This window comes from Rhamphochromis sp. 'chilingali' (assembly GCF_963969265.1).
Source record: "Rhamphochromis sp. 'chilingali' genome assembly, chromosome: 15".
NCBI classification, from domain to species: Eukaryota; Metazoa; Chordata; class Actinopteri; order Cichliformes; family Cichlidae; genus Rhamphochromis; species Rhamphochromis sp. 'chilingali'.
Window position 1 is genome coordinate 24,938,507 of NC_137942.1, and position 26,738 is coordinate 24,965,244.

The 26,738-nt window shown below is 41.3% G+C and overlaps 2 protein-coding genes and 1 long non-coding RNA gene across 3 annotated transcripts in view; 2 read left to right on the plus strand and 1 right to left on the minus strand.

The window, feature by feature from the left end:
- LOC308410825 overlaps window positions 1–26,738 on the minus strand; it is an 88,490-nt gene that overhangs the window by 52,346 nt on the left and 9,406 nt on the right. The window lies entirely within an intron of this gene.
- On the plus strand, window positions 665–4,169 carry ptx4 (pentraxin 4, long; the record flags this gene model as incomplete). The annotated part of the gene is made up of 4 exons (XM_080905653.1): window positions 665–790; window positions 1,790–1,968; window positions 2,191–3,194; window positions 3,487–4,169. The coding sequence occupies 4 exons, from the start codon at window positions 665–667 to the stop codon at window positions 4,167–4,169; spliced, it is 1,992 nt and encodes a 663-aa protein (XP_080761779.1).
- Window positions 5,498–22,906, plus strand: clcn7 (chloride channel 7). Its single transcript, XM_080904470.1, has 25 exons — window positions 5,498–5,743; window positions 6,894–6,971; window positions 11,124–11,189; window positions 11,596–11,661; window positions 11,803–11,935; window positions 12,081–12,190; window positions 12,587–12,667; window positions 12,754–12,816; window positions 12,941–13,024; window positions 13,197–13,290; window positions 14,162–14,226; window positions 14,445–14,561; window positions 14,656–14,710; window positions 15,208–15,268; window positions 16,531–16,672; window positions 17,423–17,516; window positions 17,597–17,769; window positions 18,122–18,173; window positions 18,279–18,406; window positions 19,056–19,141; window positions 19,258–19,390; window positions 19,684–19,743; window positions 19,829–20,005; window positions 21,298–21,378; window positions 21,517–22,906. The coding sequence occupies exons 1-25, from the start codon at window positions 5,630–5,632 to the stop codon at window positions 21,601–21,603; spliced, it is 2,400 nt and encodes a 799-aa protein (XP_080760596.1). The 5' UTR covers window positions 5,498–5,629; the 3' UTR covers window positions 21,604–22,906.

Genomic DNA, 26,738 nt, shown 5'->3' on the forward strand with positions numbered 1-26,738 from the left:
CAACTGAGTCATAAGAATTAAAGCAGAAGGGAGGGCTCTGCAAAAGGATTCCTGGATTGGGTCATTTGCACAAAAAGCAGAAGATGAAGAGAGCCAGATCCCCCCAGGCAGAATCAAGGGGAAGAAGAAAGTACAAGCTGCTTCTCCCTCAGCCCACACATCATGAGTTTTACAGCTACATACACAGACAAGTTCACACATAAAAGCCTGCGAACTTACTTCAGTTAACCAAAATATGTTTTTATGAGAATATATTTTGAGATTGCTGTGTTTTGAGGAAGTTCATGAAAGCTTTTAATAAATCTAAACTTCATATCCAAAGCTGAATGACCATTTCCAGCACTTTAAATAAAAATAAATGTGCTTTTATAATAACACACTTAATAAATATTGTGTATCCGATTATTGCGGGCACTTCATTTCTCTTTTGTGTTTATTAATTTGTATTTGACAGTGAAAGAGGGAGAAAGACAGAAGCAGAGCACCCGCTGAAGCCATCTGCATTTCCTCCCAGCTCCCCAGTGATTTTGTGGAAAGTGTTGTTTTCACATAGTGTGTTTCAAGACCAACCCTTTTCAGCTATGTCGTTCTCTTCTCCTTCAACTACACATTCCCAGACAAAGACTGACAGCTTGCATCTATCCTTGCTCCACTGCCCAGCACCATGTGCAGCTTCGTGGTGGGCATCTGGATGCAGGTCCTGGTTTACACGCTTCTGCTGCAGCTTCAGACTGCAAAGGTGCAGGGATTTGATCCAGTTTCCCAGAAACTCCAACGACTTAATGAGCAGGTCAGTCCCTTATTACCTATATTGCAAATAATATACAGTAGTACTTATTGTAGTATCATAAACTCACATTTTTACTTGCCTTTGCATGCATGCGGCTTATTTTAAATGACTTTTTATGTGCTAGTTATATCCTATGCTAACTCAAATCCATCCCTGTTCACTAGTCACAAAAGCTGTGGTACTACCATTTCAATATGGCCACAAATGTTCTTGTTTTCAAAGAATCAGGGCTGTTCTGAAGGTAAAGGAGCTGGGCCCATAGGGAGGTCTCCACACAATCTGAAAATCATCATAATTTTCAGCTGATCCAAAAAAGTTTGGTTTGAAATATAGGACTATAGCCATATGACCAAAAATAAATCAAAATCAAAATAACACCTCACTTGTGAAATGTTCTTCCATGTTAGTTTTGGCATTTCTTTCATTGCAGCATCAAAAAGCATCATCGCGGAATTTGACATTTTTGTACAGGAATGACTCAGCATCACAGCAACAGTCACCTCAAGGTGCTTTACTGTATAGTGCAAGGTAAAGACCCTAAAATAACTCAGATGACCACTTATGTGCAAGAACTTGGCAACAGCGGGAAGGAAAAACTCACCTTTAAGAAAGAAACAGAACCAGGCTCAGGACCGAGCAGCAATCTGCTGCGAGTAGTTGGGGGTGAATGTTGTTGAATAAATGCACGAGAGGGTTAAAAAAGAAACACAAACATTTGCTTTTTATTAGTTTGTTTACTTTTTATGTGACACTATCAGATTAAAGTTGAATATCTGTTTCGCAATACTGTTTCTCTTCTGCTGTCATACATGTTATTAGTCATGCTGTAAAAGCACTGAAATCATGGAAAATCTCTTGCAGCACCCGATGATCAGTTGTCACGACCATGTGACACGTGTTTTTCAGTATTTACTGGAGATTTTCAGTATTTTCCTGACCTTGAGGTCAGAGAGCAAACATCTGCAGGAAGACTCATGAAAACGTTTTTTTCCCTGATAGTTCCAACAGTTCCAGGCTTTGACTCGAGCCCGTTTGAACATGCTGGCCCTGAACCAGAACAGGAGTTCCTTGCAGGCGCTAAAGCGGCGTGTTCAAGGCCTGAACGACCATTACCACCATGTATCACAGGACCTGGAACACCTAAAGCAAAGCACAACACAGGAGATAGAGGATCTCAGGTCAGAGCAACCAGGGGTAAATGTTCTGTTCAGGGAGACTGGAAGGGCTGCACTGAGAAGTAATATTAGTTTTGAACTGTAATTTCTCAGGTCATTCAGCTATTTACATGCCATACATGATAAAATGTAGCAGTTCATCCTTAGTCTGATGCTAAAAGCTGGATTTGAGAAGCAAGAACACAAGAATACCTAATCAAATATTTTCTCACACTGTCACCACAGGGAGACAAACAGGAAGCTTGAGAAGAAGAATAAGCGGCTGATGGGTCGCCTGACTTCAATGGAAAGAAAGTTAAGGGAGAACTGCCACCAGACTGAAAAAATGACAGCCGATCCTGATCAGGACTTCTTCGACCTCACTCTAGAGCTCCGAAGTCAAGAGGAGAGACTGGCTGCTCTTCAAATCCAGCGTGATGAGTTGCTGATTGGACTAAAAGGGTTGCTGGAATCCCTGAAAAACCAGGCAACACGTTTGGTCCAACTCGAGGGCCGGCTCAGTGAAGTCCTAGACGGGAATGGAAGGCAGAAGATGGGAGAGCCTGTTAGCTCCAACATCACACCTCAGGAATACAATGAACCATGCAGAAGAGGTCAGACAAATAGAGGAGGAAAGCGTAGAAGGATTCTGGAAGGACATATCCAACCCAGAGTGCAAGAAAGCAGCCAAATCCAGACGGACACTGATCATGAAACTAAGCCAGACCAACTCCATGCAGCAAGGCAGCCTAAACATTCAAAAGCTCAGATGCCAGAGTCTTATCTACAAATACAAGTCCAAAAGGAAAATCCTAAAACACATCCAGACCCTTCGCAGCCCCAGGTCCAGATCCAAACTTGGGCACAGACACAGCCCTATCCTTCCCAGCATCAGCATCAGCTAACTCTCCCCAGCATCAACACCACCCACCAGGCTCTGTCTCAATTGCAGGGCCAGACTGATCCCCAAGTACAGCAACCATCCCATTCCCATTCACATCCTGAGGAAACCCCACATTTACAAGACCCCGAACAGCATTCTAGGATGCTGCCCCGTGTTCCAAACCATTATACACCAGAAGACATACAGAACAGGACCAGTCCGGAGGCTCTTCGGCCTTATAAGCCAAGTGTTAGTGGATGGGATGAAGGAGAGGAGGACAAAAGGCACACGATGATTCATAACTTTCTGCAAATTCCTCTCAAGCACAAGATCCCAGCACAGCCAATTCCTAAGAGGGATGCAACCAGTAAGTAAAGTATCTACTCAGATACTGAAAAAGTCAAAGAAAGAAACATTTCAAAATTGTATCATGTTATCATCGAGTGAAAAGCATCACATTTACTGTTTATAGATTTGCGTAAACCCTCTTTTATCTTTCATGTACTGCCTCTCATGCAACTGTTTTTGCTGTTTAGCTCAGTTTGATGTTGCATTCATACAACATTTTAGCTTTTCCATGCACTGTTCAGTTTGTTCATGTGTATGTGTTGGCACCATGTTTAGATGAATTCGAATGCGTCTTCTTTCTCTGTCTGCAGTTTGTAACGTGGACTCCATGGTGCTGTTCCCTTCGGCCTCAGCAGAAAACTATGTCACCTTCTCCCTGAGTCTACCAGCTCTTCTTGAACTCTCTCTGTGCCTGTGGCTTCGTGTGGAGACACCACATATTGGCACGCTGCTCTCCTATGCCACCGATGACAGTGACAATCAGTTAGTTCTTTACGGACATAGGTCCTCGTCTTCGTCTACACCCTTTTCTGTTTCTTCTCCATCCTCACCTTCTTCCTCACCCTCTCTGGACTTTGTCATTAGAGACCCCGTGTATCGTCGTCTCCAGGTGTCACCGCTTCTGGACACTCACTGGCATCATGTCTGTGTCCTTTGGTCCTCTATCCACGGTCGATTCTGGCACTACAATGACCACCTCCTCGCCTCCTCAGGCTCTGACTTCAGGAAGGGCTGGGAGGTTCCCGGAGGTGGATCTGTGGTGCTGGGACAGGAGCAGGACTCTGTTGGTGGAGGGTTTGATCCTGCAGAGGGTTTTGCTGGGCAAATGGCTGGGTTCAGGTTATGGAACCGGGTGCTTAGCCCATCAGAGGTAGAAGGAGTAGTGGCAGGAAGAGGTGTGCCCAGAGGAGTGGTGCTTGGCATGGAGGATATAAAGGAGGTGCATGGGGCGGTGCATCATGTGGCCTGTGATTGTTTAGAGTACTGTGGCTGATGATCTAATCAAGGAAAAAAGCAGTGATCATTTAAGCAATTTCTTTTCTTTTTTTGTGTAAAGTTTATGTCTGTGAATGTAAACACTACCGTGCTATCAGTTTCTACTTTAACTACAGCACTTATAGAAGTATTATTATTCGTGGACTCTGTAGCAGGGTCAAGCCTGAGACCAGGACAGCTGGAGAATGCCAGAATCCACTCTATGTGATAATAATCATAGCTACACAAATATAAAGGATGCTTTGATAAAGATTTCAAAGTATTCTTACTGAAACAAACTATAATATAATTATAATGTTAAAACTACTTTCAAAACTAGCGTTATAATAGCGAGTGCCGCAAACTAACTAAGAGACTGTAACTAAGTTTATATGCCTACTCACGCCTGCTGCCTTTGCTGTGTTACTCTAAAATTAAAATCTATACACAGTATGATACATGCTACACATATAATTATTACTTATTACTATTTACCTTGTTTCTTGCCTGTTTTTCTAATAGCCAATGTATCAAGCAAACTGAACTTTAGCAGCTTATGTGAATATCAATAATGTTCTTATGAATAAAAACTCTCCGCTCTCCATGACTCTCCATGAATCCAATGCTTTCCCTCTGCAAGTGCAAGTCACATTGTTATAGCTAAATCAAATGAAACAATGAAGCTTATGGTATTTCACAAACTGATACCCTTTTCATTAGCAATTCTTTTATGCCCCTATTCCTTATTAATTACTTTTTAGCTTTATGTATTTTTAAAATCTTCTTATTTATTTTCCTTTGTTTTCCATGTGGAAAAAATTTGAGTGACAGTTTTTCAGGTTCATCAAAACTATTTACATTACATGTAAGTTTGAAATAATTGTAGTGCAGAAAAAATTGATAAAAAGGAACTGATATGCTTGGAGGTATGCAGGATTTTAAAATCTCGAACTGGTTCTTGATTCAAAACAATTTTTTGCATCTTACCCCTTTACCACTGCACAGGTGTTAATAACAGGCATAACCTCTACGTTCTTTGTAGACATGTTAACTAACAAGTATTATTATTATATATATTTAAAATGAAGGGAACAAACTTTGGAGCTGCAACAAGTTAAAGGCACTCCCATTTCCTCTGAAATGGTAAAGTCTGGCTGCGTTAGAGTTCAGATGAAAATAATACAGTTTACTTCCATATACAGTCTTTAGTCACCTAATTATTGTTTATAATATAATATAATATAATATAATATAATTTTTTGCCATAACTTTCTGGAGTCTGAAATACTGAAAAACGTCAAATCCCAGCAGCCAACGCGCCCCAGGATTGTTTTTGACCCTGCACGCGAACCTTACAAAGCGTCACGAGTTGCAGAAATGATCATGGGGAGTTGAGAGAGAATAATAGTTGTTAGGCAACGACGGCTGACGTTAATGAAGCGAACTATTGACAGCTCGGCGTATTAGCGGGGAGCCACCATGGCTAACATCACCAAGAAAGTGTCGTGGTCCAGCCGGGGCGACGACTCCGGTTTGACCGGGGAGGGGACACCGTTACTCAACGGCTCTGAGATACCGAAACCTTCCAGACAGGTTAGCATGGTGGCTAATTTACCTTAACAGCTATTACCTCCGCTGCTTCCCTAAGAAGATGCTGTGTCATGTTTTATTAGCTATCCTAAGCTTATGTTGACTCATGTTTATAAATACTGCATGGGCTATGAATGCTTTTAATCATTTTAATGCACGGCCGCGCACACAGTTTTTACTGAGGTGTTGTTGATGTCTGGTGACTGTTACTCATATAGCAGCAACATGACTTGACCCAGAGTGCATTTGAGCATAAAGTCAAATGAATTGAGGATGGAAGTGTGCAAGAATTCACGAAGACGGCGAGTACACATCAAAACAAGAGAAAACCACCAAACATGCAGAGTGTGTTTTGGTTTGCAATTCTGGATGGTAAATGCAACCACAAGTTTTGTTTGTGACTGGGTTTAGAGGGCGAAAGTAATAGAATTAGGCCTATTCAAATAAAGTACTTGATGCTCATAATTTGTTTCAGTCCTCCTGGAAAATAATCAGATTATTGCTAGTCATTCGCTGTTACTTCCATTATTTCCTAACCTGTTTGACGCTGGAAAACATCCTGGGACAAATTGGATTACCTGGGCTACAGGTAAACTGTAATGTGACTGCTTTGGGAAGTGTGATTATCCCAGCACGATCCAGTTACAAGACCTGCAGACGTCTGCCTGTCAGAGTAATACTGAAATATTCTGGAAAATCCAACTTCCTTTTTTACTGTTACCGTTTCTGCCTGTGTGGCATTAGCCAACATGAAAGTAGAGTCTCACGTTAATCCCCTTCCAAATATGCGCATCCAAAAATGGATGTTTTCTCATTTGCATCAGAAAATGTACAGGTATGGAAAAGAACATGCTTTTTGTGTGCATTTTCTGTTGTAGATTTTTTGTTTGTTTTGAAGTCGAATATTTCTTCAATAAAGGGAGCAATAGAGAGCTTCTTACTCTTAAAAATCTTACCTGACATGTATAATTTCATATGAGTCCAACATCAAAAGATGTCCAAAAATAGACTTTAGTCTCCAAGGAGAGGGGAGAAGACTCTTGTGTTAGTTTCTTAAATGGATACCAGCAGTTAACAATGTAACATATCATCCTGAAAAGTCCTACACATGGCCATACTCATATATTTATGTTGTTGTCTGTGATGTCTTTAGCTGTCCGGATCAGGCAGTGTATTTCGGATAGGCAGATTCAGCACGGTGGATTTGGAAGATGATATAACATCAGAAGAGGTAAAGTTTGAGCTCCCAACATCTCCGCTCTCTCTTTGTCTTTTTCTCTTCTATTTCCCTTTATTAGCAGTTCTTGTTTTAGCCTCTTAGACCACGATAATCTTTCCCAGCATTCCCCAGCAAATCACTGCAGTTGTGACTAATGCAATTCAGCCACATGCTCATATTTGTTTACTGTGCCAATGCCTTGACTGAGATAAAGTTGAAGGTTGAGACTGAGCTGCTTCCCTCTGAATGATTTGGGAAAACCTACACAGAAATTAGTTGCTCACCAGCCAGAATAGTCCAGTGATGCTTGACTCACTAGGGGAACGTGATTGGAAACTGTCTGCTGGTTTCCACTGTGAGGCACTGCAAATAGCAAATTGATCAAGTCCATGCATTTGAATATATGTTCATTACATTCATTCATTACATTTTACTTAACTACTTCTTTGCAGGCTTAGGATACTTAAACCAGGACAAGAAATCCTCATACATACACTCTGACACACAGGACCACATACTGATACTTGAGCCTCTGTTAGCACGACAGGATGTCCCATCTGTTCTGCTTCTTCACACAAACCATCTGATTCAGTTATGTTTTCATTGGCTGACTGGCTGGAATATGATTTCAGGCTTGTGATTTGCTTGAGTATGATAAACAAAATGTTATTTCCAGCTTGTTTGTGGCTCTGTGAAAGTAATTTCTTTACTTAGTTGCATGCTGCACAGATGGATGGCAAGCTAAAGCGTAATTTATGGTGCTGCAAATGTGTCCTTCTGCCTACGTGTTTATATTTGGACAGGGAGAGGGGTTTTCACACATCGCAGATGTGCTCTTGTGTAGCCTCACAAGATCCTGTCGTCTCGCTGCGGGAAGCGGATGATGTATGCATTTGCTGAGTTTGATTAGCTAACAAGTGGGCTGGAATAGGGAAGGGAGTGACAGTGGAGGTCACTGAATATCCAAAAAAACCCCATCTGTGTAGGTTCTCAATCATCCAGGTTAGAGCATGGCGATATGACCAAAAATATTTATCTCGATATAGATTTGAAAATTTGCGATAACGATATAACTGACGATATAATTGACACTAGACAAGATACTTTACAACTCCACAACTTTATTTGTGCAAAAAAAAAAAAATCAAGGTATTTTCAAATTAAACGAGCAGCTGTTTTTTATGTGCATTAAAGTTATATAAAAATTTAACAGTGCAAATGCAAATTCCTTGCTGAAAGTTTAACCAAAAGAATCAGAATCAGAAAGGGTTTTATTGCCAAATGTTGAGCAGGTTTACAACATTAGGAAATTGCTGCGGTGCTTCAGTGCAAACATACTGTCATAAATTGCGCTTAAATAGACATGAAAAAATAAAAGTAAGAATAAGAATTAAAAGTGCTACGTAGAAAGATATGTGCATGAGATATACATGAGATATATACATGAGAATAAGAATTAAAAGTGCTACGTAGAAAGATATATACATGAGTGCAGGTGGTGATCAGTGCCAAACATGGAATGATGCAGTGAACACAGCGTAGGGTCATGTGTTAGTGGTGGGAACAGTCGTACGTTTATTGTTCATGTGTCCAACAGCAGAGGGGAAGAAACTGTTCTTATGGCGAGAGGTTCTGGTGCGAATGGACCGGAGCCTCCTGCCTGAGGGGAGCAGGTCAAACAGACTGTGTCCAGGGTGAGAAGGGTCAGCTGAGATCCGAGCTGCACGCCCCAGTGTCCTGGACGTGTACAGGTCCTGCAGAGATGGGAGTCTGCAGCCAATCACCTTCTCAGCAGAGCGCACAACACGCTGCAGTCTCTGTTTGTCCCTGATAGTGGCTCCAGCGTACCACACGGTGATGGAGGAGGTGAGGATGGACTCGATGATTGCAGTGTAGAACTGCATCATCGTCCGTGTTGGCAGGTTGAATTTCTTCAGCTGCCTCAGGAAGTACATCCTCTGCTGGGCTTTCTTGATGACGGAGGTGATGGTGGGCTCCCACTTCAGGTCCTGGGTGATGGTGGTACCCAGGAAGCGGAATGAGTCCACAGAGGTGATGGGGGTGTCAGTCAGGATGATGGGGGGGAGTGGGGCTGTGTGCTTCCTGAAGTCCACAATAATCTCCACTGTCTTCTGGGCATTCAGCACCAGGTTGTTGTGGCTGCACCAGGACACCAGACGTTCAACCTCCCTCCTGTAGGCGGACTCATTCCCGTCCGAGATGAGCCCAATAACGGTGGTGTCATCTGCGAACTTGATTAGCTTGACAGACTGGTGGGTGGAGGTGCAGCAGTTGGTGTACATGGAGAAGAGCAGAGGAGAAAGAACACAGCCCTGAGGGGAGCCGGTGCTGATGGTCCGAGAGTCTGAGACATTCTTTCCCAGCCTCACATGCTGCTTCCTGTCCGTCAGGAAGTCAGTGATCCACCGGCAGATGGGATCAGGCACATTCATCTGGGAAAGCTTGCCTCGGAGATGGTCTGGAAGGATGGTGTTGAAGGCAGAGCTGAAGTCCACAAACAGGATCCTGGCGTAGGTTCCTGGGGAGTCCAGATGCTGCAGGATGAAGTGTAGGGCCATGTTGATGGCGTCATCTACAGACCTGTTGGCTCTGTATGCAAACTGCAGGGGGTCCAGGAGGGGGGCCGTGAGGGTCTTGAGATGGGAGAGAACTAGGCGCTCAAATGACTTCATGACCACAGATGTCAGAGCCACGGGTCTGTAGTCATTTAGTCCAGTGATCCTAGGTTTCTTGGGGACAGGGATTATGGTAGAGGACTTGAAGCAGGCAGGCACATGACATGCCTGCAGTGAGGAGTTGAAAATGCCAGAAAACACTGGGGCCAGCTCGTTTGCACAGTGTCTGAGGGTGGCAGGAGACACACCGTCTGGGCCGGGAGCTTTTCGAGCATTCAGACTCTTAAACTGCTTCCTCACATCTGCTTCATGAATATGAAGAGTTGTGGTGGGAGGAGGTGGTGTGAAATCCTCTTTTGTGTGGGGTGAGGAGGGGGGTGTTGTAGGTGAACAGTTTGAAGGTGGTGATGGCTCTATGGAGGGGGGAGAGGTGGGGGAATTAGTGTCCAAAGTGCCTCTATTGTTGGGGCCGTTGGAGGTGTGAAGGCTGCCTGATGGCATTTCCAAAGGCATTTCCAGTGGAAATTGGCCGACATATCCTCAGCATAACCGTGTATAATATCCACAAAACTTAAAAAGAGGTTATACACACACAATACTGTAATACTATGCTGAAGCACAGTACGTATCACTCCGCGAGGCTCCTGCCTACGATAGCCGTAATGCTCCGACAATCCATCAAGCGGTGCGGGTTTGTAGCTTAGCAAAGTCGTACTAAAACATTTGACAGATTTTTGAGCGCCGTGTACATAAAATCATTTCGAGGTCAGTAAACACAACCAGAATTCATACATAAGGCACACGGGATTATAAGGGGCACTGTCGATTTTCAGAAAAATCGAAGAATTGATTTTAAGTGTGCCGTATTTTCCAAAAAACGCGGTAATAACGAAGGTCCGCTAGCATGCTCTACCAAAATTAGTGCTTTGTTGTGTATCTGATGGACGAAAGCTAAACCAGTTCATCACCACTGAAATTGCAGCATTTTTATAAAGCAATTCTGGTTCATCCGTTTCATTCAACAATCCGCTTTCGCCCTTCTCACTCTCTGTCGCCGGCACGCTTTTTCCGCCATGTGCATATGAAAACAAAGGCACTGCCATTGCGCGTTTTACAATTCATCAGCAATTCATCCACCAGGAATTTACTGTCATCTGTGATTCCTTGTATTGATGCTAAGATTATGATTGATGCTACAATTATTATTGTAGCTTCATTTCTTGAGAAGTACATGTGTGGTTATGGCGTAGGTTACACTGTAGTGTTTCAGAGGGGTTTGTGGTTACAGCTATGATGTAGACTTTCTGGAGAAACTGGCTGGGATTGAGTTGTTAAGAAAACTTTTGATTGTCAAACCTGTCCCCTAATTTTCTTCTGAGTAAGAAAAAATGCATCTGATGCTTGTGATTCATTGTTCCACTCCCTGCTGCTGTATGTAAAATGTTTTAATGGCAGTAAAATAGTTTCCAGCCACATAACTGAGGTCAGAGGTGATGCGTTAATGCTTTTTTTTCCTCGCCCCCTGCAGGACCCTATTAGGGGCCGACCGAAAGAGATCCCACACAACGAGAAGCTGCTGTCACTTAAATATGAGGTAAAACTGCTGTTAACCAATCAGAATCCTGTGTTTCTGATAAGTCTTGAATAAGCTGGATTACACTTGGTTACTTTGATGTTTTCACAAGAAGTGAAAATGTCCTTTTTTGCCATCTTAAGGAAGAAACTAAAGACTGAGCCAGCTATAAAGATGCAACTGTTTGTAATGTTCTTAAGCAAAGTGGAACTGTCAGTACTTCAGGAGATATGCTTTGTATTGTCTTTGAAATTTTGTATATACATCTAAAAAATGCACACAAAAATTGGTCAGATTTTTGGATGTCAGTTTCTTTAAATAGATTATACAATTGAACCTAGCAGGAAGAGCTTTTGTGTGGGTGTTGTTGTTTTTTACAGATGTATTTGATTAAATGAAATGTATTCATCTGTCTGTTTCATTGTAGAGTCTGGATTATGACAACATTGAAAACCAGCTCTTTCTTGAAGAGGAGAGAAGAATGAGTCCCATGGTGAGTGGTGCAGGAATCTTTTGCAGAAATGGTAGTTTGCCTGGGCTCTGTATGAACTCCATTATTTTCTTTCTGTCTCGAGTCTTGTGTCTGGCTGCTTTATCCTGCATCACTTCTTGTCTTCTCATCTTGTGTTTTTAGGGTTTCCGCTGTCTGGAGATCAGTCGTTGGGTAATCTGCGGTCTGATTGGCATTCTAACGGGTCTCATCGCCTGTTTTATAGACATTATGGTGGAGAAACTGGCTGGGTACAAATATCAAGTTATTAAAGAGAGTATCCTTTAGACGTGTACAGCTTTTTAGTCCTATTTTTTAGTACCACGTAAATATGCAAGGCTTAAGGAACTTTAATTTTTCTCCAAATCACTCAAGTGATTTCAGGAAAAAAAGGACACTTCCTTGACTCTGAGCCTTCACAGACATTGAAAAGTTTACAGAGGTGGGTGGGCTGTCTATTTCTCTCATCCTCTGGGCCGTTCTCAACTGTGCCTTCGTCCTGGTGGGGGGCATCATGGTTGCGTTTTTTGAGGTAAGACAGAAAGCAAAAATATTCTTGACCTTTTCTGATTAGCCTAAATTTTGAATTGGAACCACTTCTTCCCCATTTGTGTGGTTTAATAATAACATTCCTCAAGTGCAAGAATGGGTTTTGGAGAAGTGTGACATAAAAGCTTTTGCTTTTTTTCCCCTTTTTTGTTGCTCTATTACATATTCCTTAGCTACAAACTATTCAAATCGTTGTGGAAGTGAAGATTTTTGGTTAGTAATAGCACGTCTGTCAATGTCTGAGTCCTTCTTTGAAATACTGATAATTTAAGCTAAATGTGTTTCTGTTTTTGTGACAGTGCGGTTTACTAGCATGTGATGAGGCACTGTGTGTACCACGAGTCTTCACATGTATCTTTTCCTGTTCTTTCTCTTGTAGCCAATAGCAGCTGGAAGTGGTATTCCTCAGATAAAATGTTACCTAAATGGAGTCAAGATTCCCAGGGTGGTACGGCTCAAGGTACGGCCACGTAAAATACCAGTAACTTAGAATAATGGCTACACTAGATCCACCTTTACATCTTTATGTCCCGTTGTTCTTTGTAGACGCTGGTGGTGAAAGTGATTGGCGTTATATGTTCAGTAGCTGGCGGTCTTGCTGTTGGAAAGGTAAACTATATTAAAATCCTTCATCTTTTTGTAAACATACACTCAAACTGTGTTCTAAACACATTTGAAACACATTTTTAAAAAAGCTTTTAAAGCTGTCCTCTTGTTTGCCCACGATCGTCAGGAAGGTCCCATGATTCACTCTGGTGGTGTTGTAGCTGCGGGAGTCTCACAGGGCAGAAGCACCTCCTTAAAACGGGACTTCAAGGTAAGCGTGTGTTGAGATCCTGAACACTAACATGCTTGTGGGTCACAGTATATATTTAGTGTGTCACATCGATTGACATTGTGACAAACTCCATATATCATAATATACTAAGTTTGTGTGTGTTTGACAATAGGAGTGGTTAATAATATGAAATATATGCGTGTTTGTGTAGATGTTTGAATACTTCCGGAGAGACACAGAAAAGAGGGACTTTGTTTCTGCTGGAGCTGCTGCTGGAGTTTCTGCTGCTTTTGGGGCACCAGTTGGTAAAAACACATAATCTGCTTTTGCTGTGTGTGAAGTTTAGCTGCTTTAAGCTCTACAACAGTATGATTATATATGCCCACACTAAAAGCAAACAAAAAATAATAGTTTGCATAATAAGATCTTTAGAAGTCTTAAATTTGATGCACTGGGATCTACAGAAACCCTCTGACATACTCTTATTAGTCTGTTGATAACTGCCTGCTGTGATTATAAAGCTGCCTTGTGCATGTTGATCAGGTTATCGTGTGAAGAGTGCTGCTGTGATCACGCTTGCTAACTCTGGATTAGTTTAAGGGTGTTATCACACCTGTAGTTTGTTTACTCTGGTCCGAATCAGCTGAGTAAAAATTTGTAGATTAACCCTGTGGTTTGGTTTGTTTTCACACAGAAAAATCCAAGTGAACTGAAATGTGTCACTGGAAACCACATGAGAATGTTCAGTCCACTCATTTGCCAGATGTGTTAATAAAATAATAATAGGGTTAATAAAAATTAAATACAAGAAGAAGGTGCTGTGTGAGAAAACCAGTAATTTATGTTTACTTAACAGCTAGCTGTTAACCCGTACAGACGTTTGCACATCTATAGCACCTTCTTGTGTTGAGAATACAAAGCACACAGGGCAACGGGACATTTTTAAGCTCAAACTTTAACATACACCTGGTAGTTGGCTTGGATCATGTTCACACCATAAACAAACTGACACTACCTCCTCCGAAGGGTCTCTGTGTGGTTGTTTTGGTCTGCACACAAGTGTGTTTTGTCACTTCTCCAAGTCACTTTTTCAGTCTGAAGGAAAAAACAAACAAAATGAATATATAAAAATGTAATGCTATTCTGGTTTCTAAACTCTCTTTCTGTGGTCGACAGGCGGAGTTTTGTTCTCTCTAGAGGAGGGAGCTTCTTTCTGGAACCAGATGCTCACATGGAGGATAGTAAGTCATGAAATGAGCATTAACCCCTATTAGTGAGCACAATATGTTGAATCAACAGCATTTCATCCAGAAGTCTAATAAATTGAACTGAATATCTTTACTGTCATTGTCGCTTAAACAACAAAATTAAAAAGTTGGCTAAAAGATTGATTAAAACACAAGTGGATAAGTTTTAGTATTTCCTACATCTCCTAAATGCTTGCTCTCCTCCTCTGCAGTTCTTTGCCTCCATGATCTCCACCTTCACACTGAACTTCTTCCTCAGTATCTATCATGGCAAACCAGGAGACCTTTCCAATCCAGGTCTCATTAACTTTGGACGCTTTGAAAGTGATGTAAGAGACTTACATTAAACATAAACAGTGTGCTTTTTGAGGTTAATTAATTTTTGTGGTCAATGTAAAAGCACCGACTTTTGTCTCTTTTCAGAGTGTGGCCTATTACTACTACGAGATTCCTTTGTTCATGTGTATGGGAGCTTTAGGTAAAGTTTTTTTGTTTTGTTTTTAATTTCTACAAATATGCACAATTCTTCATGTGGTCCATTTTGGTATACACTATCAGCTACAACCTAAAACCAATGATGCCTAGAGGTGGCATTTCCTGCCACTAATCTTCCCTAGAAGCACAGTGCCCCCCAACACATAACATGAGCTGCTCGGGAATAGTTCACTGCATAATCAGAGACCCCAAACACTGAATAGGAATGAGAATCATCGTCTAATTCTTTGCCAGTTCCGCATCAACTCATCAGTCACACTCATTTGCATCCAACCTTTCCAGTTTCTTTGATCAATATTTTTCTTTTCTTCTTATTTTCCTGAGAGTTGCATATTGCAAATCGATCATCAGTCCTGCACCCAGTGGGTGTCACTTCTAAATGTTTCTCAGACTGATGACAATACCACTGTTCTATTTCACTTACACTATCGCTCCTGTTTATTCATTTCATTAATTTGTTTCCGTTCCTGTCCTGTGCAGGTGGGTTGTTGGGAGCGCTCTTTAATTCACTCAACTACTGGCTGACTATCTTCAGGATCAGGTAAAGTTTAGATAGGACTCAAGCAAATGCAAACCAAACTGTCATTAACTCAGAAAGGAAATATTTCAGCAAAGGTTGTGAATAAAGAAGAGCATGTGTGTGCATTGTGCCAACAAAAACATCACATGGAGAGCTTGAAAATGTTGTTGGTTGACACAGACTGGGTGGGGTGCGAGATGAGGTTTTTTAAGAGAAGACTTAAAATGGATTCTCGGAAGTTTGTGATTGACATGTGTAAAAATAGCCTCAGTATAAGAACAGGTACGATCACCGGGAGGCTGACTAATGTGGGAGACGACTCGTACTGAGAAGTGTTCCTGGCTTCCTGCTCTGGAGCTGGCTGATATAAATGTACTCAGATCTTAATATAATACACACTGTGTGTAGTTTGCTAATGCTTATTCATTCTCAATCATAATCAAAACATTAAATCCAACTGTCATGACACCAGATTTTTAATAAATGAGTGTCAGTTTATTTACAATATTAATTGACAGGAAATGGGGAAACAGGTGGTCTGAGGATTTGATTTCATATCTGCAATTTTTATACTCTTTCCACGGTGGAAAGTCTGTATTAAGAGAAAGGGAGAGAGGAGGCATGCCCGATTTGGTCACGTCAGTCACACGGCTCTGTCTGTAAGCGCAGAAACCCGACTTACCTGCTGTTCCTTCTGTGTGCGAGAGTAACCAGTAAGACGAGAGATGACTTGTGGTGAGGAGCTAAAACTGCTTAATGGCTTGTTTCGAGGCTGTGAGTGCACTGAGGTGCTGCACAGGCCCAGTATAAGATAAATGAGGAAAATTTTGATATGCAACTCTTAACCCTCCAAATAAGCCTAATGGATCCTTTTAAAAAAACAACCAAAAAAAGAAAGACTTAATTGAAGCAGTCTGAAAACAAAACAAAGTTTATCTTTAATATTTCTTTAAAGATAAACTTGAAAATAAAATATTTGCCTGGCTGGACGGTCTTGTTTCTAAAAATAACTCCTCTGGTCTGAGTCTAAGGAAGTTTGTATTTCTGTCACATTTCTGAGCAGTAATTACACTCGACATTTCCAGTCACATGGCCTGAAGAGACACAAAGTCAAAGAAGCTTTGTTTCCCTCTCATCTGTTTTTATTGGACTAAGAGCTGCTTTTTTTTATTTGGGAAAGTCCAAACTGAGAGATCAGCAATGTGTCAGCATTTTAGCGCAGAGCAGATTAGGGCGTGGCGTTGTACATGAAAATGTCTAAATTTTATGTGTCTGTGTGTTAGGTATGTGCATCGCCCATGTTTGCAAGTGATGGAGGCCTTGTTGGTGGCTGCTGTGACCGCAGCAGTGTCATTCACCATGATTTATTTTTCCAACGACTGTCAGCCTCTGGGGCCCGAGCGCAATGAGGAGTACTCACTGCAGGTACACCCACATTCGTTTCCACTTGACTGAAAACACTCTCTCGCTGCTTTTTTCGATTTAGATGATGATGCATAATAACGCTAAATATGGGTCACAGTGTTACAGCAGAGCCGGGCAGGATTAGTTTTAAGATGGACGGGGAGATGGTGAAATGTGTGACAAAGCAAATTAAGACCAGCACGTGCAGATTTGTAGAGGACCCTGCTCATAATGATCCTTGGCACTTCCTACTTTTTAACCTCACAGTAAAGTTTCATTTCAATAAAGTTTACCAGCATGGCGTAAAAACGGTACTTTAAAGGGATCTAAGGGGATGCAGGATGTTTCTCTCATAGAGTGCAACATTTTAAGAATTTATGTATTACCATGAAAATTGGTTGAGACATTCAGATGTCTCTTTTATATTCAATCATTCCCATGTTTGCTGCTAATTAGAAAACAGAATGTCCGGGAACAGTTTTGGTTCAGTGCACTGTGACTGAGACTAGCTGTAGATTAGAAGCTCAGATGATGGAAGCAATACCAGATTTAAATGTTATAATAGTTTATGCTTTTATAGATTTTTTTTTTTTTTTTCACTTCTGATTGGGTAGCAAAATTGTGACATCATGTTTGTATTTAGGCACTGTGGGCATCCGATTCCTAATAAAATCAGACGTGATAAGCAGTTTTTCTGTTTCTGTCTTAAGCCCTTCATTTTGTGGCTCTTGAGTATTTTGTGCCATGCATCATTTTTCTGTCTCTGTTTAGTTGTTTTGTGCAGATGGCGAGTATAATTCCATGGCTACAGCATTTTTTAACACTCCTGAGAGAAGCGTTCGTAGTCTCTTCCACTATCAGCCGGGTAAGATGGTGCACTATTGTAGTGACTTTGTTTAAACCATTATACTCTCACTAATTACTTTCTTTGTTTGTGTTTTAAAGGAAGTTACAACCCTATGACACTGGGTTTGTTTACTCTGACCTATTTCTTCCTGGCGTGTTGGACATACGGCCTGGCAGTGTCTGCTGGTGTCTTCATCCCGTCTCTTCTAATAGGAGCAGCTTGGGGGAGGCTGTGTGGGATACTGCTTGCCTCTTTCACTCCCACTAGCCCGGTTGGTGCTCCTCACAGTGACATTTGTTTTAGTTCCCATTTTGAAAACTAGCTAAATTTAATGGAGCTGACCCAACAAGTTAACATGACCGGTATCATGGACAGTATTAGCAAAGCAGTGGAAGAAAATAGTCTTTATTTAAAAAAAAAAAAAGAGAACTTTTAATTACTTCACAAACCTTCCTACTAAACTTGCTAGCATTATTGTGTTATTAAAAATATGGGATAGGGAAATAGGTGTTATCTGAAACATGTTAAATGCATATTTTTATTAATTTGTCTAGATTATTGTTACATTAAGCTAATATGCCAATTAACATGTGTTAAAGACTTTGCTCCATGTATTTTCATAGATTTGGGCTGATCCTGGTAAATATGCTTTGATTGGAGCTGCAGCACAGTTAGGTGAGTAACTGTCACTTTAAAAAAAATTTTTTGTAATTTTATGTATATTGTTGTAAATATTTAAATTTGTTCTACAATGTGCTGCATACTTCCTCCTCTCTGCAGGTGGCATTGTAAGAATGACTCTCAGTTTGACTGTCATCATGGTGGAGGCAACTGGAAACGTCACATACGGCCTTCCCATAATGCTCGTTCTCATGATTGCCAAAATAGTGGGAGACTACTTTCAGGAGGTGAGTGAAGTCACAGACACAACCTACTCCTCACTCCACACTGCTGAAGTTAGTCCAGTGTAGGGTGATCAGATCCCAGCATAATAAATGCTACTGTATTTTATCTGAATGCAAGTGCTTAGTAAATGCATTTAGCGTAAATTTCAATTTCATTTAATACATTAGTCTTTTGTAAACCTATATTTTCCTTTTCTGTTGAGAGGAGATAAAAAATAAAGTTTTTGTTTGTCTGACAGCAGACACTTTGTCCTAACCTGCTGGAATAATTGGAGATTTATCTGAACGTCACGACCACGCCTCAGACACTTACCTTCTGGTTCCATACCTATACATTGGCTTCCTGCACTGTAGGCTTTTTGTTCTCATTTTCGTGCCCAACCCTCCCCCCGCTTTTCTCAGTTCTTACACGACTCATTTGTACCCGGGGGTTTGGTCGGCCTGGAAGTCCTCACTGAGGCCTTCCACAAAACCTCAGTCTCAGGCTTAGAGAGTAGAATCCAACCACTGTAACCTTTCAAGAAACCTTGCGGATTGAATTGAGGATGTTGTCCTTGCTGGTGAAATTGCAGTTGGATCTACTGTGTACAGTTTATGATAGGAAAGTAAGGCACAGACAGCATCTCTAACCACTCTTATTTTCCTGCTTTAGGGTTTATACGACATTCACATCAAGTTGCAGAGTGTTCCCTTCCTGCACTGGGAGGCTCCTGCCACCTCCCACTGGCTGACTGCCAGGTAGGATGGATGGATGAACTTGTGTTTGTTTTTCTCACTGTTTCTTTTATTTTATAATCAGTACTTGCACTCTTGTTGTTTACCTTCTTATCACCATTGTCCTCCTCGCTGTCCAGAGAGGTGATGAGTTCTCCAGTCACCTGCTTCAACAGGATAGAGAAGGTGGGAACAATCGTGGACGTCCTTAGCAACACATCAACAAATCACAATGGCTTCCCTGTTGTCGTGCAGGTTTTGGATAGTGATGAGGTAACTGTTTGAATGTTTGTTTGTTTTTCTGTTGAAAGTTTGTGTTTGAGGTGTTAAAGGGTTGCTCGCTGCTAAGTAGTTGGTTTTGTTTCTTAACAAAAGGTCGTGTTAAGGTGTTTGTAGTCAAATCCGTGGAAAGCGTTGTTTTTGTGTCTCTTTGTGTCAATTTTTGGCACCACTTTAGCAAAGTACATAAGCTACTTTAAGAGCAGATTGGAGTTGACGCAGGAGAAAAATGTGAGACATGTTGCCCTGCAGTGTAAGAGATTATTAACACCTTCCTCTTCACTCAGCCAGCAAAACTCTGCGGTCTCATCCTGCGCTCTCAGCTGATTGTTCTTCTCAAACACAAGGTAACAGCTGATCTGCGATCTGATACGAGAGCCTGTAAAACCTGATTGCAGTTAGGCCAGTTTGCACCATCTTCTTTCCTGCCAGGTGTTTGTGGAGTTGGCCCGGTCCCGGCTGTCTCAGAGGAAGCTCCAGCTGAAAGACTTCAGAGACGCCTACCCCCGCTTTCCCCCAATCCAAAGCATCCATGTCTCCCAGGACGAGAGAGAATGCATGATGGACCTCACTGAGTTTATGAATCCAACACCTTACACTGTACCACAGGTAACAGATGCAGTAACTGCAGTTGTGCAAGCACCAACAAATTTGATTAGACTTGTAAGTTGAGACTGCTGCTGCAAAATGTTAAATTTGTGGGTTTACAGTTTTCTTTTCATTCTTTCATTAAAATGCTTTTCAGGATGGTTTTTGATGTTTTGTTTGAATGAAGTCAAACTAGGGCTGCTCGATTATGGCAAAAATGATCATCACGATTATTTTCACTGAAATTGAGATCTCGATTATTTGACGATATTTATTTAACAATAACAATGTATTGAATAATGGCTTTAAAGATTGTCAAAACAAATAATATAAAATAGTGTGCAAATACTGATAACGGTGCAAATGTTTGCAATATAAAAAATAAATGAAAAATGTAAACATCTATGTTTAGTGAACTTCAAAATACTGCATAATATTTATGCATACAAATAACCAAACATCAAGGCAAGCTGTGTAGCCACACAATGCACAATTGTATCAAACTGACACTGAGGTATGTCAACTAAAGTTGCTGCTTGAACACAAATAAAATAAAACATTGAAAGTACAATACAACTTTATTTGTATAGCACATTTAAAAGACCAGTGGTACACCAAAGTGCTTTACAATAAAAACAGGAAAATTAAGACAATAAATAAAAGACTATTAACAAAGTACCACATATGTCATTAGGTTAAGGGCACTAATTATACAACAATAAAAGGGAATATAAGAACAAAGTTACTAAGAACAGATATAGCTAAAAGATAAAGTACATAAATAAGAAATTGAACCAAATTTAAAATAGGGACACTAACTTACTAAAAGTAGTAACTTTTATAAGAAATAAATAAAAACTAGTAGGCCCAAGTCCCATACAATCTCAAAACGGCTCAACAAAACATGGTTCCTGCAACCTCTCAAAGGTTTTTAGCCAAAAACGCCAGCTTATTGACATGATCAGGCTTCAGGGATGCACGCAGGCACTTGACAACATTTCCACCAGTGCTGAAGACTATTTCTGATGAGGCGCTTGTGGCTGGGATGCAAAAATATCCTCTCCTCTCCAAATAACTTCTGCTTAGCTTTCCGAGCTTCCCTCGGGTCCTCTTAATTGTTGCGACGCGTGTTCGAAACGAGAGGTGCGCTCGATTTGCCACACGGAGCAGCGCGAGAGTAAAGCACGAGGGAGGTGCTAATAATCGGCTCAGTCATTTTTAATGATCGTTGAAAGCCCAGATCGTAATTTCGATTAAAATTCGATTAATTGAGCAGCCCTGAGTCAAACTTTAACAAATCGTTCTGTCTGCAGGATACATCACTCCCCCGTGTGTTTAAGCTGTTCAGAGCCCTGGGACTGAGACACCTGGTGGTGGCAGATGATGTGAACAGGGTAAGACGGTGTGTTTATGTTTCAGTGTAAAGGATTTTTGTTTGGTTGTATTTCCCCACATACTTCACATTTATTTTGCTATGATGATTGTCCTGATTAGTTTTTTTTTTTTTTTCTTTGGTTTGTCACCTCCTGCAGGTGATTGGACTGGTGACAAGGAAGGACTTGGCCAGATATCATCTGGGCAAACATGGGCTGGAGGAGCTGCAGCTTGCCCAGACATAGTGTGCCCACATACACACGCCCATAGACTGACCACATGTTGCCTCAGAAGCTGTTGACCATCCGTTTGGCAGCCCAGAAGGACGCCTTCAAGGGCCAAAGATCTCTTTTTTGAATAATTCTAAAAAACATCCACCCCTCTGTTAACGCTGAGTGACGGCATTTTCTTCTAAAGGATTCAAATTAATAGTTTTTCCAGGATAATTCCAGGAACTGTATTTTATTTAATAATTCACCAGATTTTTGCGCTGAGGCAACAAATGATGCTTGACTTTCTTGTCTTTTATTCTTAATCGTTTTGGTTGTTTAGTTTTTCACACACTTTTACAGAGTTTTACACACACACACACACACACACACACACACACACACACACACACACACACGCACGTCAATGGCCCCAAATAAAGTTGGACTGGATCAGTTAGAATGAAAATCAATTTGCTTATATTCTAAACAAATCTGTTTAATTTTTGTTAACTTGGAAAATATTTTGCATTGTTAGCCACAGCATTTAAACCAGTGACGGATGAAGTGAATCACTCATCTCAGCAGCGTTGTGCTGGGAAACACTGTTGCAGACTGAGCATGCTCCCTCATTGTAACAGACTACATGGAAAAAATACTCATGAGCAGCATGATAAATAACCCGAGGTGTTGACCCAGCCTCCAAACTTCCAAGTTTTTAATCCAGTCAAGGATCCGTGGAACCCATCGGATCACCCCTGAGAACCCACTCCCCAACCATCAGCTCCCAAAGGATTTTCTTAGTGCATTTCTACTGTTGTTAGTCCCATTCTGCCTCCCTACTTTCATAAACTGTTAAATGTTAGTTCCTTCATGAGGTTGTGTAGCTGGATGCTGTGGAAATGCAGGTGTACAGGATGGTAACTTGCTTCAGATTGTGTGCTTCAGATTTTATATTCCTGCTGCTGCGCTACAGGATACTTTGAAGTGTTTTGCTTAGAAAATCTGATTGTGAGTTGTCGTGTTCAAGAGCTGGTTTAAAGCACAGCTACCGACCACTGAAGGTTTGCAATGATATCTGTGTTTGTGTAGTTTTGCACTGAAAGACTGCTGTTATTTATTGTACTACTTAGATTGGTACTCAAAGGTACTTTTTCCACCTCTGAAGGTTTGCACTTTGACCTGCTACTGAAGACTTCCCACGAGTGTCCCTATTGGAGCTCTGTATGAATGTAAACAATAGTGTGCCACATATCTTCTTTGCTACCCTGACAACACATTTTTCTTATTGATTGTAATCGTGTCTGTTTGTATTTCTAACACTTCAGTCAGCAGTGTTGTCGATTTCTTTGGGCTTTTATTGTTTTTACCCTTCCAGATGTAAACATGCAAATGTTGCTCTATTTTATGGATAAACCTTTTTGTGAATGAATAAAGTTTTAACTATTATCATACAACTCTTTTGTACATTTAAGAATGAGTCCAGGCACTTTTCTTTTCAAGCTCCATAGACCGGTGGTTTTCAACTACTGTGCCATAGTAGTATACCAGTGTGCCATCGCAAATTATTTCACTTCAATTAATTGGCCCAAAAGATACAATTTAATAATTACTGCCAATAATCATTGTTGGGCATCTGTGCTTTCACTGCAGTGACTTGTAGTAATTACCACCCACCTGACATGAACGAGTAATTACTAGTCAACTGTTTGCACAAAATACTAGTCCTTAGTTTAGTTCTGTATTATATAAGATGTCCGTCCCAGTCTAAGAGGATCAAATTTCTACGAATGTTTGTCACAGGATCCCAGACACAGAACAGCAGCACATAAACCCTCTGTCCCAAAAATGGACATCAGGGAAGAGCTGGGTCGTATTTGGGAAAGAATGAAGTCAGAAAGGGTGCCTTGCACTCTTGAAGATGTGTTTGTTAATATTTTGGGGGAAACATCCAACCCTCCCACTCCCTTTTCCCCACCTCCTCCTCCTGCTTTCCCTGCTGGACCAGCTGCCCTGCCTCACCCAGCAGCAGGCAGAGTAGAGGATCTGTTACCTACACCCTCCTGAGATCCGCTCTTCTGTCTGAGCACCAACGTTCATGTATAGTTGCTCCAATCACCATGCAGCCATCTCACATGTACAGTCAGCCAGGCACAGCTAGCCAAGGACAGGTGAGACACTCAGACAGTTGTCGTTAGATTTTTATTGATAAAGGTGCTTGAACCTGTTGGATGCTTCAGGCTAATGAAAGAAAAACAGTTTAGTTTGCATGTTTCTGTGCTGTTTATCATTATTAGTCTTTGAAATGCTGGACTAAGTGTCAGTATTATGGATTTTTGTCCTTCTCCATCTCTCCACACAATCTACTGTATCAGTTGCCTGTAAACAACATCCCATCGGCAACAACAGCAGCTGTTCTTCCAGCTCCTCCACCCCACAGCTGCGCTCCAAAGTCAGTTTCTCTGCTGCGTTTTCTCACTGATCTGCAGGTGTGTGTGTGAATTATTAAAATCAGCCTCCTTTAATGGTGTCGCCTTACATTCAGTTTCACAGCGTTACTCGTGTTTTTAAAGTACTTTCCTCACAGTTGTACACGGTGGTAACACATGCTCTCACTCTGGGTTTTATTCCTGTTGAAGCAGCAAGCATCAAACCAAACAGGGTACAGACCAGGCTTACATTAAGAAGCCCCCAAATGCCTTCATGCTGTACCTTAAAGAGCAGAGGCCAAAGGTCAAAGCAGAGCTAAATATCAGTAACAGTGCAGCTGTGAATGCAGCTGTGGGAGAGAGAGTAAGTGTGTAACTCTGAATATATTTATGCATCTCTTAATGTGCATGTGTACCAGCTGTCCTGTAGTCATGTGTAGTAGCAGTGTGGCTGTGTATACGAGCTGACAGTGTGTTCTTGTGATCTTCTATTCACAGTGGAAGTCGCTCTCAAAGGAGGAGCAGAAAATAGATTTTTCTGAATCAGTGTGAAGCCGTCTCCTTGCCCACTCAGCCTCAGTGTCATTCCTTTCACCAGGTAACCTCTGCACCGGTCTTCAAGAAAATCAGACCAACCCTTCTTCTCATGAATTCATCTGCATTATTGGCCTCCTCTGCTGCACCCAATGCACTCCAGACAGAGGCCACCCTCTTCAGGAACATTGGAGAAGATTCTCTATCAATGCTTGAACGTCTTGATCTCCTCCCGGTTACTCCACAATCTCAGCAGCCCTTCTCTTGTCATTCAGATCTCGCTTATGGGGAGTCAGTTAAATTTAGATTTAACTGGCCTTTCTTTAGCACTGCACTTTATAAACTTATGTTACTGAACTGTGTTATCATTTCTGTAAATAAATAAAAAAACAACAAAAGAGGCTTCTTTCAGTTTGTACAGCAGGATGGGAGGGTATAGAAGAACTTGTTCATTACTGATCCTTTGAAGTGGCCCCGCAAAACAGTTCTTTTTACATTTTCAAACATATACCACCCGTCTGTCTGTGTCCACTAGGTGTAAGGGAAAAGCTAGATATAAACTAGCTTGAGAAAATTGTCTCAGGCAGTCAGAGGTGTTACTGTTAGGTGGAGCTGCCCCTCACATAAACGCTTTGCAACTATTTTCACTAAAACCTTTTTTTCCCAAATGAGCATATTTGTGAAAGTTAAATGTAATGCAATCAAAGTTCATTTCCATGTGAGCATTGCTAGACACTGATAACAAAAACATAGTGCCAAGTACGTTGCAAGAGCCAAACATCACAAGTGTCCTTAGAAAATCTGGACTGATGACATCTCATAAAGCTGAGAACTGTGAGAAAGATCAGGTAACAAGAAAGATAAAGGTCCAGTCCAACCATCTTCCTGCAGAATCCCTGACTCACTTCCTCCCAAGCTGTGCCTTTATATTTACTTATTTAGGATTTCCATTAGTTGCAACCAGTGTTGGGAAGGTTACTTTTAAAATGTATTCCATTACAGAATACATGCCCCAAAATGTATTCTGTAACGTATTCCGTTACGTTACTCAATGACAGTAACGTATTCTGAATACTTTGGATTACTTAATATATTATCATGCTTTTTACAACAACGTGAATGTACTATTGCTGTGTGATTTATTACTATTACTGAAGGTCCGCGACTCCGAACTGTAGTAAAGGGACCTCTGACTAATACGGCGGGGTCCCTGTCGGCTCGTAGCCGAAAAATAGCTTTACTTTGTTGTGTGGGTCAACTTTTCTTGCGAGAGACAGAGAGAGGCGTTGAAAGACTGCTCCAACGGAACTTATTGTTTTCGGAGGAAAACACGAACACGGTGTACAGTCGAGTCTTAATAGCTTGCTTACAACTGGGCTTGTCAAGCACTCTTCTTGACTGCAGTGGTTATTATTATATTTACATGCTTCCAGCTCCCGTTTTTCCTCGACGACAACTCGTACCTTTCCACTCCCCTTTTTCTCCCTCCTCGCGCTCAGACCCATAACGTGTATGGCAGTCCATTCTCCCTGCAACACGGACTACACTGCCCATGATGCTACATTCTTTAGAGCTATGCTTGTAGCATTCTGCCTGTTAGCTTAGCACAACAACAACAACAACGAAAAGGCGCTCTCTCACCCAGGAAACACACAGTCGCAGAGAGAGAGAGAGAGAGCGTTGCCCTGTAACCATGGCAACCGTAACGCTGCTGCCTGGAACAACAGAACGTAGCTGTCAAACAAAACCCAAACAGTCCTGACCCGCGACAAAATGAAACAGGAAAGTACCGCAGTGTAATCCATTTATTTCAACAAAGTAACTGTATTCTGAATACCACCTTTTTAAACGGTAACTGTAACGGAATACAGTTACTCATATTTTGTATTTTAAATACGTAACGGCGGTACATGTATTCCGTTACTCCCCAACACTGGTTGCAACTGATAATAACCATCATTTTCTGTTATTTCAGACACATTGATTGGAATTTGTTTTTTTAACTTGATGGACAATTGTGTTGGACTAAAAAGAAGTTTTTAATTACCTCAGCAGCAATTTGTTGGGAAACCTTGGGTCCTGGGTCTTATGTGCTTCTAATATTGACATGGACCACCTACCCAAACACTGCTGCAGACCAAGCAAACTCCCAAATACTGACAGTCCCCAACTACATGCAAAACATACTCATGAGCTGCTCGAGCAACA